At 48.7% G+C, this 20782-nt stretch overlaps 1 protein-coding gene across 3 annotated transcripts in view; it reads left to right on the top strand.

Moving 5' to 3' along the window:
* Positions 1 to 15394, top strand: part of SGMS1 (sphingomyelin synthase 1) — an 87910-nt gene extending 72516 nt beyond the window's left edge. For all 3 annotated transcript variants that reach the window (XM_014259496.2, XM_014259497.2, XM_005530730.3), the window contains 5 exons: positions 2526 to 3353; positions 6744 to 6861; positions 9712 to 9865; positions 10512 to 10678; positions 12831 to 15394. In XM_014259496.2, coding sequence (XP_014114971.1) covers positions 2737 to 3353; positions 6744 to 6861; positions 9712 to 9865; positions 10512 to 10678; positions 12831 to 13010 — 1236 coding nt within the window. In that variant the 5' untranslated portion in view covers positions 2526 to 2736 and the 3' untranslated portion in view covers positions 13011 to 15394. The remainder of the gene's footprint in view (positions 1 to 2525; positions 3354 to 6743; positions 6862 to 9711; positions 9866 to 10511; positions 10679 to 12830) is intronic.
* The last annotated feature ends 5388 nt before the right edge of the window (positions 15395 to 20782 follow it).

A 20782-nucleotide genomic window follows, 5' to 3' on the forward strand; every position in this document is an offset into this window, starting at 1 on the left:
GTAATCAGGGAATGGTTTAGGTTGGAAAAGCCCTCTAAGCTCATGGAGTCCAATCATTCCCCCAGCACTCCCAAGGCCACCACTAACCCACATTCCCAAGTGCCACTTCTACAAATGCTTTAAATCCCTCCAGGCAGGGATGGTGATTCTGCCACTGCCCTGGGCAGCCTATTCCAGGGCTGGACAGCCTTTTCCATGGAGAATTTTTTCCCAGTATCCAATCTTGACCTCCCCTGACGGTGGAGATGTAATTTGAAGGTTGGCTATAGGCTCCTGAAATGTGTCTTTGGGATGCTGAGTCCTTAAAAATGCTGTCGGGGGTGGACAGGATGCTGCCCTGTCAGGTTCAGGGATTTGGGAAGTTGGGATTCAGGCACTCCAGTGTGGAAAATTGGAAAGGTTTAATTAATATTGGCCCACCTCGTGGTGCCCACAGAGTGCTCAGACAGCCGCAAAGCTGGATGGTAACACAGGACTGGGAGAGGCAGCGCTGTGGCTGTGAAACAGCGCGGGGAGCTGGGACCTGCTGCAGGCCCAGAGCTCGGCTGGGGGAGCAGCATTAAAAATAAATTACTTTGGCTTTATCAACATTGTGAGGCACCATCCTGGGAAGCAACAAGAAGTCTGTAAGTATTGTCTGTTGGGAATTTGTGCTGCCAGAGCCGGGATTTGAAATGAACACGCGGAGACGGGCGGGTGGAGCTGAGCTGCTGCTCGGTCCTGGCCTTGTAGGAGCTTCTAATGTGGGTTACCATGCATAATTCAGGCCATCCTTTTTCCATGTTCAGAGCTCTGTAACTAAATACTGATTTGCTAAACACAACTTGAATAATGAAGCAATCTGTGGCTTGAAAGCCTTCCTCAGTATTGAAAGAAAGGGAAGCAAATAGAGCTGTATCCTCATTTCTGCTTTAAAACAAAACAGATATGCACAAAATAGAAGAGTCATCTTCATCCCAGCTTGCTTCATGGATTTAAATATCTGCACATTCCTGGTGTGTCCAGTAAGTGAGAGCCAATCCATCCAAGGCATTTTCTTTTCTCTGCCATCACAGTTCATTCCATGGAAAAACCTTGTGTTTCTTGCTGAGCTTAGAGGCAACAGGTCAAAAAAATGAATTGATGCACAGTGTGGTCATAAGTAGGAGTAAAGCTTTGTGTCTGTTCTGAGCTCAAATCATGCCAGTAGGATAAATTATTTTGGTTTTCCTCAGTCACAACTTTGCTCCCTTCAATGAAATGCAAACACTTGAGAGCCTGTAAGAGGCTAAAAATATTCTTACAGCTGATAAAGGCTTGATTTGACTTTTGAAAATACAAAGTGTTTTTTTTCCCCTGTGCTGTTACCTTCTCACTTCATGTTCATGATGCTGCAGCAGAGTATACGGTCTGTGGGATGGTGGGGCTTCCACTGCTTTCCCCTCCTTGCTCTGGGGAGGAGCAGTTTTGGTTGATTGCATAAACAGCCCAGACCTGAGGATTTGCTGGTGGTGGTCACTACCATCGCTGCCTTGTTTGTTGCTCGTGTCTCAGAATTTCAGGAAGAGATTCCAAGCAAGTAACTTCTGAATTATTGTAACTTTTGTACTGGAACCGATCAGCTTTTCTAAGCTATTTCTGCAATTCATTGAGTATAGAAGTTTCTTACCTAGTTCCTCTTTAAAAAAAAAAAAAAAAAAAATTCTTCTGGTTCCTTTTTTTTAAGCTGGTAGAAAACATTTCTTTGAATTGGAACAGTGTACCCTAGAAACAGTCAAATTCACCTAACAGAGCTGCTAAATACTTGCAAACCTAAATGCTTCAGTTTGTTTTCAGGCTAATCTGCTTGATTATTGATTTTCCTGCTGCTCTTTTGGCCCAGAGATTAGATCCTTTCTTACCTACATCAATTTTTTTAGTGTTGATGACTATATGTAGCACCTTGGAGGAGTTCTAGAGTGGGTTGGATGGGGCTTGGAGCAAGCTGGTCTAGTTGAAGGTGTCCCTGCCCATGGCAGGGGCTGGAATGGGATGAGTTTTAAGGTCCCTTCCAGCCCAAACCAGTCTGGGATTTTGTGATTTTATGATTTTTGCCATGCAGAGTGAAAAACAGGTTTCATATTCAACTGGTGCCACACATTGCATTAAGGTACCAGTCTGTAAGGGGTAGAAAAGGTTTCTACCACAATAATACCAAACATTTGCTCTGTAGCTGCTTAAATCCATGGGTATGATGATTGTAAGAGGAGTTTGGGTGCTGCTCATGGACTAGAGCAGTGAAATGGAAAATGTAAAAAATGGAGAGCAGGAAGGAGGCTTCCCATAGCTGCAGAGTGGTGTTAAATCTTTTAAGGAATCACCAGCGAGATCAGGAAGGACAGTGCTGTGTGTACAAGGCTGGAGCTCAAATCTGCTGCTCTTTTCTCTCCAGAGTCTCTTGTCCATCCCAAGCACAGCTGGTTTTGTGCAGGAATTTTGGCTTTGGCCCCAAATTGCAATGTTTGCAGTCCTAATGCCTGGTTTTGGGTTTTTCTCCCCCTCCCCAGGAAGAAGAATGCCAACACGAAGATGAAGTAGAGCGTTTCCTATGCTGGCGGCAGCGCCCACACGCTGGTGTTGGCTGGGTAGGGACAGGCTCTCGCCTCTGGCCAAACCCATTCCCGGGACAAGATGAAGCCGAGGAGGAGCTTCCCGCCGCGCTGGAGCCGCAGTGACTGCTGCCCGCTTTGAAGCCCATGTGCCACGGTCCCTGGCGAGATGAAAGAAGTGGTGCTGTGGTCACCCGAGGAGGTGACCAACTGGCTGACGGACAATGCCGTGCCGGAGTACTGTGAGCCCCTGAAGAGCTTCACCGGGCGGGACCTCATCAACCTGACGGAGGAGGATTTCAAGAAATCCCCTCTGTCCCGGGTGTCTTCCGACAGCGGCCAGCGGCTGTTGAACATGATCGAGGGGCTGAAGATGGCTCACCACATGGAGGCTCACAAGAACGGCCACACCAACGGGCACGTGCGCGCCGGCGACGCCGCGCGCCAGAACGGCTTCGGCGCCGCGCTCAAGCTCAATGGGGTCCCCAACGGGTTCAAGAAGGAGATGATCAAGATCCCCATGCCGGAGCCGGAGCGCTCGCAGTATCCCATGGAGTGGGGCAAGACTTTCCTGGCTTTTATTTATGCACTTTTTTGTTTTGTCTTCACCACGGTGACTATCTCGGTGGTTCATGAACGAGTGCCTCCCAAGGAGGTGCAGCCTCCCCTCCCAGATGCATTTTTTGATCGCTTTGATCGGGTGCAATGGGCTTTTTCTATTTGTGAAATCAACGGCATGATCCTTGTAGGACTGTGGTTTGTTCAGTGGCTGCTCTTAAAGTACAAGTAAGTAAAACCTTTTCAAAACTTGAGTGCTTCTGATAGCTTTTGGAGGGCAGATGCTGGTTTGCACCCAAACAAAATGAAGTTTCTTGTGATCTTCTCATCTCAGTTTTCAAAGCTGAAATAGATAGCACGCAGTGTGAGCTGCTTGTGCAGGAGGCAGAGGTCCAAATGTTCCCTAAGAAACTGAGCAACACCGCTGCTCGTGTTTGCCTGCACGGTTAACTTGAACCTTTATCATGGGTGAAAAGCCGTGGATTGGATGAAATGATGTTTTGAACTCACTGTTTGTTCAGAGGGAGCACAACTCATGCTCTTGTGAGAGCAGCTGTGAACCAGGATCCAAGGGAAGGGCTGGAGCTGTGCCAGGAGGATTTAGGTTGGAGTTCAGGGAAAGGTTCTTCCCCCAGAGGGTGGTGAGGCACTGCCCAGGCTCCCCAGGGAATGGGCATGGCCCCAAGGCTGTCAAGAGCTCCACACAGGGTGGGATTGTTGGGGTGTCTGTGCAGGGACTGGAGCTGGATCAGTGATGCTTGTGGGTCCTTTCCAGCTCAGGATATTCCATGATTTTAAACCCAAGGGAAACAGCTCTAGAGGAGGTGGTGTGGGATTGCCCTCAAGAAGGAGGTGCTGGGTTAAGAGGGCCATTCCAGAGATCAAACACCCTGTGGTGGAGCTGAGCAGAGCCTGTAGGTGAAGAAGAGCAGAATCCTTGGAGATTTTGAAGCAGTGAGATGTGGGTTGAGTTGATGGTAACATACATATTGGTGTCACTGGCAGATGTGAAGGTCCCCCCACTACCGTGTCCCCATTTGCTTTGGGGTGTTTGGTTTTATTTATGTTATAGAATCTCAAAATGTTTGGGGCTGGAAGGGACCCTAAAGATCATCCCATTCCAATCCTCTGCCATGGGAAGTCCCCTTTTGAAGGGCCTTTTCTGGTGTTAGGGGAAGATGCCAGGGTATCCCAGAGCTTGGTCAGTGAATGCACTGATCACGGAATGTTTCGAAGGCCAAAATCCCTCTTTTCTATCTGTGAGCAGAGGGATCAAGGCCCGAGAGGCTGTGGCTGAGCAGCAGAAAGAGAAGAGCAGGAGAAAGGGAAGAGCAGGAGAGGTGCTGGCAGGAACAGGAGCCCAGTGAGGTGGCTTTATCTGGAGGACCTTGTTCTTGTGGTTTTGGATGGTGCACACCAAAGGGGTGGTGATTCAGTGCTACAGAAAGAGCTGAATCCCCTTTGTGGTGGGGTTATCCCCTCCCTTTTAAACCTAAATCAGGAATAAAGATGGGCCTTCCTCACTTCTGCTTCCTCATCCCTGGAGGTGTTTAAGGCCAGGCTGGATGGGGCTTGGAGCAACCTGAGATAGTGGAAGGTGTCCCTGTCTGTGGCAGGGTTGGAACTGGAAGGGCTTTAAGGTCCTTTCCAGCCCAAACATTCTGTGATTCCACGATTCCAGTGCTGTCCATGGCATGGGATTGGGCTGATGTCTCTCCAGAAAGCAGGAGCAGGCCTGGCTGGGCACTCTGGAGTTTCCACAGGGAGCTCAAGGAAGCTGCTGAGGCAGATTAACTTCTCTGGGAAGCATTCCCAGATGCTGTGGGAGAAGCACAATGCTAGGATTGGCCATGTGCTTGGCTCATGGGGCTGAAGGAGCAGCGTGCTCCCTGCTGAGGTCTGCAGAGCTGGAATGGAGTTGGCTGGGCCAGGAATAAGTGTGGAGGTTGTACTTGCTGGCTGACTCTGAGTCTCACACTCACACAAATCCTCTGGAGAAACAGGAGGCTTTTTACATTTATAATTCTTAACTCACAGCTTTGCCCATGTTTACACCAGGAGAAGGGGAAAAAAATATCTGGAATACTGTGTTACAGCAGTGAGTACTCCAGTGCAAAATGTGTTTACAAGAGTTGAAATTTTTTTCCTGATAAATCAAGGCATGCAAGGTGATCTGGCACTGCAAAATCATACTGCTCTGAGAGTGGAGCCCTCCAGTTTAATAACTGTGCCAAAAGCACTGAAAAATTTGAAAGATGGCCAATTTCGAGTTTTAAAGGAGCTCAGCTTGATTTTAGGAATATTATTTTTCAAAAGTAAGCAAAATAGCAACAACCGAATGCCAGTGCCTGAAGGGAACCTCCAGGAAAGGAGAGAGACTCTTGAAGGGCCTGGAGGGACAGGACACAGGGGGTGGCTTCCCACTGCAGAGGGCAGGGTTGGATGGGTTATTGGGAGGGTGGGCAGGCCCTGGCACAGGGTGCCCAGAGCAGCTGTGGCTGCCCCTGGATCCCTGGCAGTGTCCAAGGCCAGGTTGGGGTTTGGGGCTTGGAGCAGCCTGGGATGGTGGAAGGTGTCCCTGCCCATGGCAGGGGGTGGCACTGGATGAGCTTTAAGGTCCCTTCTAATCCAGACTGTTCTTGGTTTCTGTGAATGCCAGAATCTGCAGCTTGAAATGGCCATAAGTGCAAAGAACAGTGACTTAAAATGAACCAAAACCCGTAGCCAGTGGCACATGAAGGGTGATTGCTGTAACTGGATTCACTCCTGATTTCTGTAACCCTGGCAGTGATCTCTCCTTAGGAACTCTCCAGAGGTTGCTCCTGTCCTTGTGGATGTGACAGGAGAGATAAAATTGTCTTTCTTTGAGGTGTTTCTAGGTGTGACCCCAGTGGGCAGTTTTGGGGCTGGCTGTCCCTCCTGAGCCCGTCCTTTACCATGCTGGTTTTGCAGAAGCACCTCACAGTACCCCAAATCTGCATCTGCTCTCCTTGTGAACATCAGCCCTCACTAATAAATATCTCTGCAGCTGTGGCTGCTGAGTGGCTTCCCTGCAAACAGCCTGTCCTGCAGCCAGAGCAGCTCTGCATTTTTATTTGGGAGCTTTCCTTGCTGATGTGAACTGCTTCCTTTATCATGCTGCTCAGGGAAGACGTGTTCTCACTCCCCGGGGTTATACAGGAGACCCTTTGTAATCACTAAATTGTGTGTCAGCTGAAATAAACTTACTCCTTTTCATCTTAGAATGAAAATGCTGTAACTTTATCCCCTGCCTCGAATAGGAAATCAGTGACGGCCACAGCTAATGGAGGGGTGTGGGGCATGAAATCCCCTTTAATGTCTTCAGCACCAAATCTGCACAGGCTTTTGCGTCCTAATCCTTAGATTTCCTGTAATCACCTTCAAGGGCAGTGTGGGTTCAGTTGCTCCTGTGTTCCTGGCCTGGAAGGCGTGGGAATATTTGTGGAGTAGTTCAGCATTCCCAGGTGTAAGCCGATAGTGTCACGAGTTTCCAAAGCATCAGGAGAAAAGAGCTGGTGGTTTGTTTTATTTACCTTTGTGGATTTTGTTTGCCTTGAGTGACCTCCTTATTTTTGCCTGTTTTTTTCTCCCTGCCAGGTCTATAATTAGCAGAAGATTTTTCTGTATAGTTGGCACACTATACCTGTACCGGTGTATTACCATGTATGTGACTACACTCCCAGTACCTGGAATGCATTTCAAGTGTTCTCCAAAGGTAAACTCCTTCTGGCTGCCCTGCCATGCTCTAATCTGCGTGTTTCCCCCTCATCCTGCTGTTCCCAAAACTGCTTTCAAGAAGGTTTCTAAGGCAGGGGATTCTGCCCCTGCCCTGCTCTCATGAGAGCCCCCTGAGAATTCTGTGCACAGTTCTGTGCTCCCAACAGAAAGAGGGCATGGAAGTGTTGGAGCAGGTCCAGAGGAGGCCAAGGAGTTGCTGAGGGGACTGGAGCCGCTTCCCTCTGGAGCCAGGCTGGGAGAGCTGGGGCTGCTCAGCCTGGAGAAGGGAAGGGGGTGTGGAGACCTCACAGCTCCTTCCAGGGCCTGAAGGGATACAGGGAAGCTGGAGAGGGACCCTGCATTGGGAATTAGGGTGACAGGACACAGGGAATGGCTTCCCACTTCCAGAGGGCAGGGATGGATGGGATATTGGGAAGGAATTGTTCCCTGGGAGGGTGGGCAGGCCCTGGCACAGGGTGCCCAGAGCAGCTGTGGCTGCCTCTGGATCCCTGGAAGTTTCCAAGGCCAGGTTGGACTCTGGGGCTTGGAGCAGCCTGGGATAGTGGAAGGTGTTCCAGCCCATGGCAGGGGTGAAATGGGATGAACTTTAAGCCCAAAGCAGCCCAAACCATTCCATAATTTTAATTTGAGAACACTGGTTTGGTGTGACAGAGACATCCTTCTGCAGGTCACTGGCTGCCCTCTCAGTGGAGATGTTGACAGGTACTGCAGGGCAATGCAGGAGTTCCCACCCTTTTCAAAGCACTGAACCACCCAATTTCTGTGACATTTTCAGCTAATTTGCATGATCAGCATGTTCCTGTCCCCAGTGAAGCTGAAGGTGTGCAACCTTTGCCATGTGTGAGTCACTGACTTCTAAATAAATAAACACCTCAGTGTGTCAAATCCAAATATGATCCATGGTTGAAAAAGGCCCAGAGAGGCTTTCCTAAGGCTGTCTCCTGCATGTATTTTTGCAATTCTTTTAGCACAAGGACTTCTCACCTCCTCCCCAGTCCAGCACTGACTCCAAGGGATAAATTAGGCTTGTGAAAACCATGGCTGAAACCAGGCTACTGGGACAGAGGTATTTGACCCTTGTGGTCAGGCTGGAAGGGTAATTCACGTGCTCAGGGTGGAGATGGGACAGGGCTGGTGGTGTTGCATCCATCTCTGCTCACCCCAGCATTGCTGGAGTCCTGGTCCTTACTGCAATTCCTGGGGCTGGTTGTGTTATGATGCAGTTGAAGCAGAGGAAAGGGCAGAAGCACAGCCATAAATCAGATGGCAGGTTGTAAAATCACTGAGGTACAGGCAATAAAATCCTGATTGGGCTTTATTCACGTGCTGTTGTTGTTTTGGTGAGGATTGGCACTTCCAGACAAAGCCAAAATGCTTTGGTTCCTTGGGAAAGTCCAGCCAGTGTTTGCCAAGGCAGAACCTGTGTGGCTTTTGGAGGGATTTTGGAAAGGGAAGTGACTGGGAGAAGATTCAGCACTGTGTTTGAACAGCCTGCTGCTAGGAAATTAAAAAAGAGAACACAGGTATTTATGGGCTGAAGTGAATAAATCTGCCTGTTTGGGGAATTTACGGCATTGGCAAATCCTTCTCATTACTCAAGTAGAGACAAGCCGAGGGCCCTGATAAGATTAAGGATAAAGCTGGGTTCTCTTGAAAGCTCTAAAAGTACTGGTGGGAAAAGAATAACCTCTCAACACCTTATTGAGTTCTATGTGATTGTGAAAAGTGGGCTTTGGGGAGCAGTTTAGTGTTTGTGAGCAACTGTTAGCAGGAAATGTTTAATTCCTGCAAAGAACATGCTCAAGTCTGTCAGAAATTATTAATTTCCTCTTCCTAAAGCAAAGCCATTTTAAAATAAAAGCATATGGTCAGCCTGGGGGATCTGTGTTTCCTTCTGACAGTTCAATGGTTTCCATGGATTTGCAACCACCATAAAATGAGGTGAGGATGCAGCACACGTGTGCATTGATCCATTAGTCCCTGCTTCCTGATGGGTCCCAGAGGTTCTCCACACATCCTGGTTGTCCCATGGCATGTATTTTTTGTGGATGTGTTTAATATTTGGTGCCTGGCTAAGAGCTGAGAGCAGCAAAAGTCTTGGGCAGTGACAGCTGCCCTCGATCACTCGGGAGAGGGAGCAGAGTGTCCTCATGGGAGGGACTTGGTGTGCTTGGATTTGGCTTTCCTTGGGCAAGCTGAAGGTTTTTCAGGAATGCAGTGTGAGCCAGTGCCATGGCTGGGAGTGGGCCAGAGCAAATTCCAGTGTGGAGGGAGATCCCTGTTTGGGCTGCTGTAGATTCAAAGCACAAGTCTGGCATCGTGCTCTGACAGACACCACAGATGTTTCTGTTGGAATGGGAAGTGGAAAGAAATAATCTTGCAGACTTTTCCAAGGCCTTAGGGTTTGGAGTGAGGTGCTCTTCTGTTCATCAGATCCTAGCTTTGGCAGCTGGCTGTTCAGCCTGGGCAGTTCTCCTGGTTTCTGTTGGACGATCACCAGTAGGGTCTGTGCTGCTACCAACAACATGAACTAAATGAAACCTCACTTATTTTAGAGTGTGGTGCCTCTCAAACAGAATAAAAATCTCACCTGAGCACCAGCTACAAGAAGTGCAAAGCATCAAAACACTCGTGTCTCATTGCCAGTCTTTTTCCTGCTAGAAGTGTGCTGCCAGCTTTTGGGGAAGGCTGAGGATTTATTTATCTGCTGATTGATCTTGTGGATCAAAGCAGAAAGGGAGAAGAACTAAAAGGCCAAATTGCTGGTTAAAACCATTGCTTTGAGCTGTGATATATACTGTGTTTCTGTGTTTTGCTGTTTCACCAGCTCTTTGGAGACTGGGAATCTCACCTGCGAAGGATAATGAAGTTGATTGCTGGCGGAGGCTTGTCCATCACGGGCTCCCACAACATGTGTGGGGACTACCTGTACAGCGGCCACACCGTCATCCTAACCCTCACCTACCTGTTCATCAAAGAGTGTGAGTATCCTGCTGCTCTCCTCTTGTGGGATTCCTTCCTGACTGGGGGATTTCCTGTTGTGCTCACTGGTGAACACAATTCGAGCTAAAATACTTTGGCTCAAGCTGGATACTGGGGAAAAGTTCTTCACCAGAGGGATTGTAATGGTTTGGGTTGGAAGGGACGTTAAAGCCCATCTCATCCCACCCCCTGCCATGGGCAGGGACACCTTCCACCAGCCCAGGCTGCTCCAAGCCCTGTCCAACCTGGCCTTGGACACTTCCAGGGATCCAGGGGCAGCCACAGCTTCTCTAGGCACCCTGTGCCAGGGCCTGCCCACTCTTACAGTGGGTTGGATATTGGCTACTCCTTCCCAATGTCCAATCTAAACACAGGCAGGTTAATTTGACTGGCCAGGGTATATTATATCTTTCTCAAAGATTTCATAACCTTTCTCATTTCCAAGGATCTCATTACCCTGAGTACAATTCTAAGTTACACCTTAAGAGAGTGGTATTTTTTTTGTGATCTCAGCATTCCTGCTCTTAATCTGAGCACAGGCACCTCTGTGTCAGCCAGGATTGCAGTCCATGACCTCTGCTAATCACAGCAGCAGTCCTGATAAGGTTCCACTTGGAAGTAACCCCTGCTTGTGCTTCCTTGCAGATTCCCCACGGCGACTCTGGTGGTACCACTGGATCTGCTGGGCACTCAGCATGGTGGGGATGTTCTGCATCCTCCTTGCTCATGACCACTACACTGTGGACGTGGTGGTGGCTTACTACATCACTACAAGGCTATTCTGGTGGTACCACACAATGGCCAACCAGCAAGTGAGTTCCACCCACTCCTTGGATGCTCCTGGTGTAGCCTGGGTGGGGGGCAGGAATATCCAGGCTCACCCATGTCCTGTGGAGAGTCCCCCTCTTCCCCCCAGCCATTGGGTTTTCAGGGGACAAAGAGGCATCATCAATTGGGTCCTTCTTGTGTCTTGACCACGAAAATATGGGAAGGCCTTCCCAAAGGCAGGTAGGGCTCTCCTGCCCCTGGGCAACCTCAGTCCTTGAAGTCCTTCTGAATTTGGGCCAAGTGGCCACATTTGTGATAGAACCATTTAGATTTTTTGCCTTGGTTTTGTTTTGTTTGGTTGTTGAGGCCAGCTGGGGTTTTCCTGTGTTCTGTGGCCTGTACCGCAGGTCTCTCGAGAGGAGAGTAGGAGGCCTCGCTAGAAATGAACCGGTTTTTGAAAGTGTTTCCAGGGGGTGGCGAGTTCTGGTTGGTGAACTGGAGCAATCAGACAGGATCTGACAACTCTGGGGAAAGTGAAACCTCCCCTGCTGTGCCAGGCCAGGCTCAGGCTGGAGATCAGGGAAAGGCTCTTCCCCCAGAGGGTGCTGGCACTGCCCAGGCTCCCCAGGGAATGGGCACGGCCTGAGGCTGCCAGAGCTCCAGGAGCGTTTGGACAGCACTGCCAGGGATGCACAGGCTGGGATTGTTGGGGGGTCTGGGCAGGAACAGGAGCTGGATCAGTGATCCCTGTGGGACCCTTCCAGCTCTGGGTGTTCCATGGTTCTCTGAGAGAAAATGTACAAGTCTTTCCCACAGATAGCAGGCCAAGGGAGTTAAGGGACATTTTTAGGTCTGTAGCAGCATATTGGTGTCCAAATATTTTCTGTGCCTGTGGTCAAAGATCTTTTCCTTATCTGTGGCACATGCTGTTAATAATGTTTATAAAGACTTCCTACTGTGGTAGAAGATGAGTTTATATTGTGACAGTGCAGCTTTGTAGATCCTGTCACAGGATCATCATGGAATGACCTGAGCTGGAAGGGACCTTAAAGGTCATCTGGCTCCAGTCCCCTGAAGGCCTTGTAGCTCCCACCTCGTTATTCCACTGGTTTGGTGCTGCCTGAAGCTGTTCACCACAGCCAAGCCTTGTGGTACATTTCTAGCCAAATGTCTAATTGCAAATTAGGTGCCCTTTGATGTGCAGTCAGTTTGGGAGGCACTGTGTTCCACTGGAGTCTGAGCCCGTGCTCTGCAGCTCTTGTCACACAGCCCCAGAGGATTCCACGCTTTGGCTCAGCTCCTGGGCTCTCAGAACAGTGGTACTTCCAAGCTGGAAGTGCTGGAGTCAGGAGTGCCCCAAGTCCTGCTGAAGACTTGCTTCAGCAGAGCCCTTGGTGTGGAAACATTCCTGTTCTGCTGCCTGATGTGCCTCAGGGGGTGGCTCAACACTGCTGCCCTGATGTTGAGAAATGGTTGAATCCCTGGATCCATCCCTGAGTACACATTGCTGTGCTGCTCTCTCCTGCCTCGTGCTGGGGCTTGTGCCTGGCCTTAAAATTGAAAGCAACAGTGAGTTTATTTGACACGTGAGCTTGGCATGGAGGTTAAGCTCAGTGTACAAGCCCTGTGCTTGTGCATTCCCTGTGCTTGTGCATTCCCTTTGGATGGGTGGGCACAGGGATCCCTGGCTCTGGCATGGCAAGCAGGCAGCGGGGGGCTGGGTAATTCCCTCAGGGCCTGCCCACTCCGTGTGCCTGTGAGCAGGGGCTTGCTCGTGGCTGAGAGAAGCAATAGGAGCAGTCTGGGAGCCTGTGGGGGCCAGGGCAGGGTTCTGACTTCATCCAGGTGGGATGGGATGTGCCCTGCTCATGGCTCCACAGGCACACAGCCAGGCCCCAAAGCGATTCCTGAGCTTCATGGAATTTCAGAGGCACCTATGGAACAACCATGCTTTGGGATGGCGTTATCATACCCAAGGGACAGCAGACACGGGTCTCTGGGCCACTCATTCCTTTCCTGTGGGCCCATCAAACAGCTGAGGTGCTGTAGACAGGGGTGAGCAATGTTTGGTGTGTGCAGGGAGGCTGGGATCCGTTTGGGAGGTGAGATTTTGGGAGCAGGACACCACCGCGTGAAGTCGCGCGCATAAAAGACCTGCCCTTCAGTAATCCTCTTTTTGTCCTTGTCTCCCTGCAGGTGCTAAAAGAAGCTTCCCAAACTAACCTCCTTGCAAGGGTCTGGTGGTACAAGCCCTTCCAGTACTTTGAGAAGAATGTCCAAGGAATTGTACCTCGCTCCTACCACTGGCCCCTGCGGTGTCCGGCGCTGGCGCGGGGCCGGCAGGTCAAGTACAGCCGCCTGGTGAGTGACACGTAACAGTGTCACCTCAGCCCCGAAAGGACCTGTCCCAAGTGCTCACAACTCCAAGAGAAGATGCCATAAACAAAAATCCACCGCTCCCTAACCCTTTCTTTAGCAGCTCCCTGGACCTGACCTATTCAGTTACCTGGTAAGCACTGTGATCTTTTTTTCTCTCCAAAGGATCTGCGTTGGACAACAATAAAGAGAATTTAACTGATCATGCACTGTTACACATTTCTTGTTGATAGAGTTGGGATTTGCATTTGCCCATCACCATGTTCCTTTGTATATGATGCGACAACATAGATGAAAAGCTTTTATATCATAAGTTCTGGTCTTTCCAGTCATGTCTGGGAACAAAGCATATTATTTTCTTGGGAAAACATACTTTTCATATCTCTTGCCCCAAAGATTGGGCTGTAAGCCATTTTCTAGCAAATGACTATATGAAGGTTTCTAAATATCTGCCTTGGGTGAAATCAAGAAATCTTTCTACCTGTTGCACCGTGCTACGAATAAGATGATAGACACAGAAAGGTTTGGTAAATCCTGATTTTGTAGAATCTGCAGTGACTGACTGTGTCAAAAAAGTGCAAAAAAAAAAAAAACCAAACAGGAAAAAAAACAACAAAAAAAAACCAACAAAACACAAAAAAACAAAAAAAAAAAGAAAAAAAAAGTAAAGTGATTTTCTAAGTATTTCCTAACTTTATTTTTCAAAATGTGTATGAAAAAAAATTAAATTTAAAAAGATTTTTACATGTCAGAGAATAGAGAGTTAAAAAATTTAAACAAAATGCTTCTTGGGAGAGAGAGAGATTTGTCTATGTTTCTAGTGCCTTTCTTGTCTTGATTGTATGGTCAGTAGGCAGTCTTAAATGTTTTTATTTAAAATAAAGTATTCCATGAAAGCAGAATTATATATACTGTATAATTACTAATTTTTGCATTTATAGCTAAATTAAACTGGAAATTTGCTTATAATGTTGAAATTGCCACGTGTAGGGAAAAGCCTCCCACCCCACCAAATAAAAAGGGTCCGACCTTGCTCACACATTGTGGGCAGGTCAAGCTAAAATCACTTTATTGTCTACTTGGTAGCTGGATTTTAAAAAGCAAAACAGCCATGAATTCCTGTTTTTTAAGAATTTTACAAATGATCACTGAGTGAACTATGAATGGTTTCTCCATCCCCTTATCGAAGTGTTGTTGAAAAACAACAAAGATAATCTATTTCTTTAAAATATTTGTGCAGAAACTGCATGTAATTCTAAGTTTTCACTCCTACCATACATACTGTATGTTTGGGGAAGTCTCCTATCCTAAACTTGCCAATGTGCAGAACAAAAATAGTTTTTATAAAAAAAAAAAAGAATGAAGAAGAGAAAAATATATATATAAATATATATATATATATATCCATTCTGTATTTTACGTGAAGCAGAGTTATCTTCTGTAGGTTTTTTTGTGTATTCACAAGGTGATATTTGTATTGTAAAACAACAATGGTGAAGGAAAATAAAAAAGGCTTTTGAAAAATGTAGTTTCCTTTATCTTTTTAATATTCAGTTGAAATTTAAAGCTGGGTTTATTCTTCCAAACCTTGCCTTTAAGTTGATGTTATTGCACTGTAGGCCATCCGATGTGGACTGTATGGAAACTGCAATGATGTGGAATTGCTGTTGGGCAAAACAGTGCCTTATCTGAAATAAAAGCTATGCAATCGATGCCGAGCGGGCGGGAGGAGCCTTCCTGGGAGCCATCTCCAGGCCTTGAAAAATCTACCCTGCAACTGCTGGGATGCAGCACAGGGCAGGGGGGCATCCCTTCCCCCAGGAGCTGCCAGTCCTGGCCCCTGGACACCAGGAAAAAAAAAAGAGAAGCCAATTTCTGTGCGTCCGCGGTGGTGAAAATGTAATTTCTTCCTTCTTTTTTTTTTGGGGATGATTTATCTCCACCTCTCTGCCCTGTTCCTCAGCCTTGGCCAAAACTGGAGGGCTGGTGGGGTGTTGCTTCTGCTGCTCTGCCTCGCTGTTGCTTGGGATGCTGAACTGGTTCCTTATCAGTTCTGTCTCCCTGGGAGGGAGGGAGGGAGCTGGGGAGGGGTTCCTTGGCCAAGCCCTTTGCGACAGCACTTGCAGAGCTGGGTGGGAATTTAGGGCTCTGCTCTGCCTTCAATTCATGGCTTTCCTTTGGAAACTTTTGGGGCTCAAAGTCGGTTTTAAAACAGCCCAACCCCACCCCAGCTGATTTTTGAGCTGATTTTTGAGAGAGTTCACGCTCCCAGACGTAACCCGAGGAGTAGATTTTTCAAGACCTGGCATCACGCACATCCGAACCATTGACATAAGTAAATGTATGGATATATATGCACATGACATTAAATGGAATCTGCTGAATCCTGCCTTGTGGTGTCTGACTTACTGCATGGCTCTGGCTCCACACGGTCCCATCTGTGCCACGGCGGGGCCGTGCTCGGGCAGGGCGTGCTGCTGCCTCGGGAAGGGAGCCTGGGAATGTGGGACAGGGGGCTTGGGAGTGGCCTTGCTGCTGGCTCTGGAGGAGGGGGCCCAAGGATGGATTTGGGACAGAACTGCTGTGCACTGGCTCGGTCCAGGCTGTGGAGTTTGTGCTGCTTTGTACTCCTCCTTCCCGGGGAGCGTCCGCCCGGCAGCTCCGGCTGGGTGGGATGGGATGTGGCTCGGGGTCAGGGTGATGTTCAGCATTGTGTTGATGGCCAGAATCCCACATTTCCCACTGCATTCCCCTCAAACCTCAGGTAAGATCCATCCCTCAGCCTCTGCTTTCTGGGGAATGCAGCCAGGGATCATCACTGGACACCACACTTGTGAGCTTTGTGTTCCTGGGCTGAGATCCTTGGGTGACTTCCAGGGACAATCTTGTCCCAGTTGGAGGCTGAACCACCGCCTAAGTGATTCCCTTGCCCTGGGCACCAGTGTGTTGTTGCCTCTCCCTCCCAGCTCCTGCTGCTCCTCCTTGCTTGGTGCCCATCAGAGAGCTGAACACAGCAAATGACAAGTCTGGAAAAGCTGGAATCCGGCGTTGTGCTGCCCCAATCCAACAGAACTCGTGGATCTCTCCACGCCGTGCCAGTGAAACCGTCCTCTGTGGCCTCCAGCTGAGTGTTCAGGGTATCTTTAGAGGACAGGCAGAGCCAGGTTAGGGTGTAGAGAGGCAAACCTGGGCAGTCCAGTGCAGGTGCCAGGAGACTGAAATGGGTAAGAGGGGTTTGCACCAGAAAAGGCTGGGAAAGGACAGTTCAAGGTGGAGAAAGACCTGGGCAAACAGGGATCTTTGCCAGGAGGGGTGGGCACTGATGCTGCCGAGATCCATCTGGTTACAGCCTTCAGCACTGCCACGTGGGGAAGGTTTGAAACCCACAAAATGCAGGGGTGGGATGAGTTTGAGGAGCACGAGCCAAGCAAGGGCTCCCTTTGCTTTCCTGTTCTCTGGAAAGGGCAATCCCACCAGCTTCCCCCTCCTGCTTTTCCTCAGGACACAGCTTGGTGCTCATTCTCTTCCTGGTGCCAGCGGATCAGAGCGCTGGCCGAAGATAAGCCACAAGTTCCTGTTTTGGCAACTTCTCCCATGCAACTCATCGCTGTTGGCCACAAATATTTGCCAGAAGGATCTGTGGTTTCTTTTTCCATCCTCTCCATGCCTCTCCTGCCCCTGGCTGTCCATGTGTGCTGCAGGTTGGGCAGGGAATGCTGGTGAGCACCAGGATTTGGGCACGACACCCTTTGCATGTCCCCTGTTTAAATAAATAAATGTTTGGACATCACCCTTAGGCACATTATGGGATTACTGGGGCTCTGCAGGACCAGGAGTTGGATTTTGATGGATCCCTGTGGATCAGGATATTCTGTGATTCCATGATGATGGAAGGAGCAGGAGTTGCAAGGTTTGGGAGCAGACAGGACTCCCTTAACTTGGTTTGCAGCAGCAGCAGCAGCTCGGCCCCTGCTCACACAGAGCAGCCAACCTTGTTCATTTTCTGACCTTTTTTTTCCCCCAAAAAATCCCAGTGGGATTGAATTTGGATCTGCCCAACTCTGCATCGCTGTTTTTGGGTCTTGAGGTTTTCCCAGTTTTGTGCCAGAGCTTTTTAGCTCTGCTGCTTGGCTCTTCTTGGGAGTGATGCTTCCCTGGGCTCTCCCATACCCCAGGGAAGTGCCCTGTCCCTGGGGCTGCTTCTGGTGAGGGATGGCAAAATATTCTCTATTTGTGGTGGAGCTTTAACCCCTGGACAGATTTAAGGCACATCACCTGGGGAATTTTGGGGTGTTCATATGTCTGGACATAAATTGTTAGCAGCAAAAAGTCACCATGGCTTGGTTGTCCAGAAGGGCAGGAGAGTTCTTGCTCTTGAAGCAAGGCAAGGGAGGGTGGGGAAGGAAAGACCAGGCACCCCAGGACAACATTTGAATTATATTTGCAAGGTATCCCTTCAGTTCAGCTGTCACTCAGTGACCTGCGCAGGATTTTGAGTTCAGAAACTGCAATTGCTCCAATTTTGCTTCTTTTCCATTCAACCTGCCCTTCCTAAACTCCCCACGTGTCAGGGTGCAGCACTGGTAACTGGGTTCTTTAGGACTGAGAGTGATGAGACAGAGGCTGTCTTCTCGTGTTCAGACTTGGCTGTTTATTCTTCTCTTATCTATATTACATATATACAGGGTACAAGGAGCTCCATTCACTAAGATAGGTGCAAAATGGCTAACAAAGGACTTCTTCAAGGTCTTTTATATGTCTATTTATCCAATTAACAAATGCCAAGTAAATTATTTTTCTTAGTGACCCAATGACCCGACACCTGTGTGCTGCACTGTGTCATTTTCTATCCAATCACTCATTATTTCCCAAAAATCCCTAGAAGAAGGAGATGAAGAAGGAAGAAGAAGGAGAAAGGGACAACACCCTAAGTCCTCCATCTTGTCTCTTATTTTTTAGAAGAGCTTAAACCCTGAACTCTAACTTTCTCACCTAGTGACTTAAGGAAACTCTCTCACACACTCCCATTCCCAGTTTTTCTGTTTAACATCTGTCTCCATGGTGTTGTGTGAAATTTCTTGGATGTCAGAGCCAGGTATCATAGACAAGGGCACATCTCCTGTGCCTCTGACTCCGACACCCAGCGTGCTCCCAGCTGTTTTTTCCAGCAGGAAAGTCACTCTTTGCCACCACAAAGAAGTGATCCCACTTCCAGCTGCTGCTTGGAGTAGGGGTGTATGTTTTGACCTGGGAAGGTGGGGAAGAAAATCCACGTGGTGCTGCCTAAAGCACCCTTGCCAAAGCCTGGCAGGGTTCTTGCTGACAGCTCTGTGCAAACACTTTATCCCCTGCCATCCTGAACCCGAGCAAAAGGGACTTTGGCCATTCTCTGTTAAATAAACAGCGTTATGTAAGAGGCCTCTTCATTGCTGTGAAGGCTCTGGGGGCTGAGAGAGCTCTGAGGGCCCCTCACACCCAAGATCTCAGGCTCTGGGGAGCAGCTCAGCTCTGTGCAAGCCCCCTGCTGATGCTGAGATGATGATTGCTCCAATTTTTTGCTCAGGACCTGGCCAGGGCTGAGCAAACAGGCTGGAATCAAGGCTTCTGTCCTGCAGGGATGAGCGAGGCTGTGACGCTGGGGCCCATCATTACAGCTCATCCACTGTGGCTTCTCAGGAAAAAAGGGATTTTTGCCCCCTAGAACAAGGTGGGGGGAAAAGGCTTGTGATACAGCCAGTTTCAGGAATCCTTCCAGGCCTTCTAATTTAAAAAAAACAAAAAAGGGATTTTCAGTCTCTTCATTGCCTATCAGAAAAAGTTTTGTTTCAGAAGGTTTACAGAGAAGATTGTGGCCTGAGCATTTTAAGAGAAGAGTTTAGTTTTACCCAGCCCCAGCTTGGATGGTTTGCAGAAATGGAGCTCTCCAAGACACCGGGAAATGCTGGTTTTAAAGTGAAATCTGGGTGCTGTAGGAAAGGGCCACTTCCCTGAAATGATCTGGTCTAGCTCAGGAGGGATGAGAAACTGAAAAATGAGGAGAGGAAAGGGAAGCAAATGCTTAATGGGTTTATATTTCAAAGCAAATTTTCTTAATTTATTTTATTTTTCCTGTGTGGAGGTAGTTTGAATCCTCTTTCTTAATGATTTGGAATCACAAGGTTCACTGATGAAGGAAATGCACATTTGGCCATCTGTGTTGAGTGGTTTCCCTTCTGTCAGCTTTTTCCTGATTCCTTCAGTGGATCCATTAATCCCAAGAGGGTTTAAACACTTTTCCTGCTGAAGATGAAATGCCTGTGCTGTTTGCAGCCCCTGGATGTGCCTGGGGAGGTCACAGAGCGCAGTCCTGTGGTAGCAGTGATGGGGAGGAGCCTTTTTTCAGGAGGATCAAGGTTGTAAAGAAAAAATCGCTTTCTTTAGACTCATTTGGCACAGAATGGCACGGGGAAGAAGCTGGAGGACTCCTGGTCTTGGGAAGGAGGGTGGTCTGTGGGAACTTTTCACCTTCCTCACATTTCCACATGCAGGGAGGCATTCACAGGGATTTACCAAGCCCTTAGCAGTTAAGCTGAGGTCTTTGCAGCCCAAAAGTGCCTTTTCTGCACCAAAAAGCTCCTTCTTCCTTCTGTAGTTCTGGGCCTGGACAGGGCCACGTCACCTGGGGGAGATGGGGAGCTGTGGGTCCCCAAAACCTCAACAGGAAAAGAACTTAAAATACTCCCCAAGGCATGTTTTGAGCTGTCATCAGTCTCCCTTTTCCTCCTCCAGCCCCAGCCACAGGTGGTTACAGAGCCACTTTCCCTCAGCTATTTTCATTTTGTGGGGTGAGGTTGGCAGGATGCTCTGTCACTGTAACAATTCCTTAAAACTCCATCTCTCAGCTTTTCCTGATGCTCCAGCAGGTGTATCACCTGCAGGAAAAGCTCTTTCCCAACCTGTTCCTGCCTCATCCCCTTCCCAGCAGCTCTCCCACGCCAGCAGAGCAACCCCTCCGTGGTTTTGTGTGTCCTCTTCAGTTCCCCCCGAGGCCTTTGGGACCCGAACATTCCCAGGAGCACAGCGGTGTCCGGGAATATCTGCCAGCCCACACGGCACAGCAGGCTGTTCCCAGGGCCAGCAGGTTCCTTGGGAATTGCAGCCAGGAGATAAGGTATCAGTAAATCGTGTTTCTCCCCATCAGCCAGTCCAAAAATCATGGAGCCAAAGGGCAACGCTGAACGTGACCTTGAGGCGCTGACGCAGACATTGCCTGGAATGTTAACCCTCGGATCAGGGATGCGCCACGGGAAAGGTGATGAAAAGCTGAACCTCCTGAGAGGGGAGGCAAAATGCCAGAGGTGCTCCCAGCTCTTAATTCCCACCACAATGCTGGAGGGAGGAAGGGCCACAGCTGGTTGGATCTTCCCACTGCACCAACATCTGAGGGTGTGAGAGGTCCTGGCATTTTGGGGAGGAGCAAAGTGCCAAAACCCTTTGGATAAAGTGTATCTGAGCAGCTGGAGAATTTATCTAGGCCTATCTGAGACTTGAAAAAAGCTGTTTTTTAACAAATAAAGTTTTTGCCAAATAGAAATGCATTAATGAGAAGTATTTTACATTTAAAGTACAATTGTGTTTCCAAGTTCTTCTAGTAGAGCATGGAAACCCTGAGCACTGAAGTTCCATGAGAATCAGGACTGGAAGCAGCCACCATTCCACAGGCTGGACAAGCTGTGATGAGGCAGAAGAGGAAAAAACATCCCATTCCCAAATTCCTCGGGCACCAGAACCGA

The sequence above is a fragment of the Pseudopodoces humilis genome, chromosome 9 (assembly GCF_049639895.1).
Source record: "Pseudopodoces humilis isolate 2021_Gansu_Grassland_sample_001 chromosome 9, ASM4963989v1, whole genome shotgun sequence".
NCBI lineage: Eukaryota > Metazoa > Chordata > Aves > Passeriformes > Paridae > Pseudopodoces > Pseudopodoces humilis.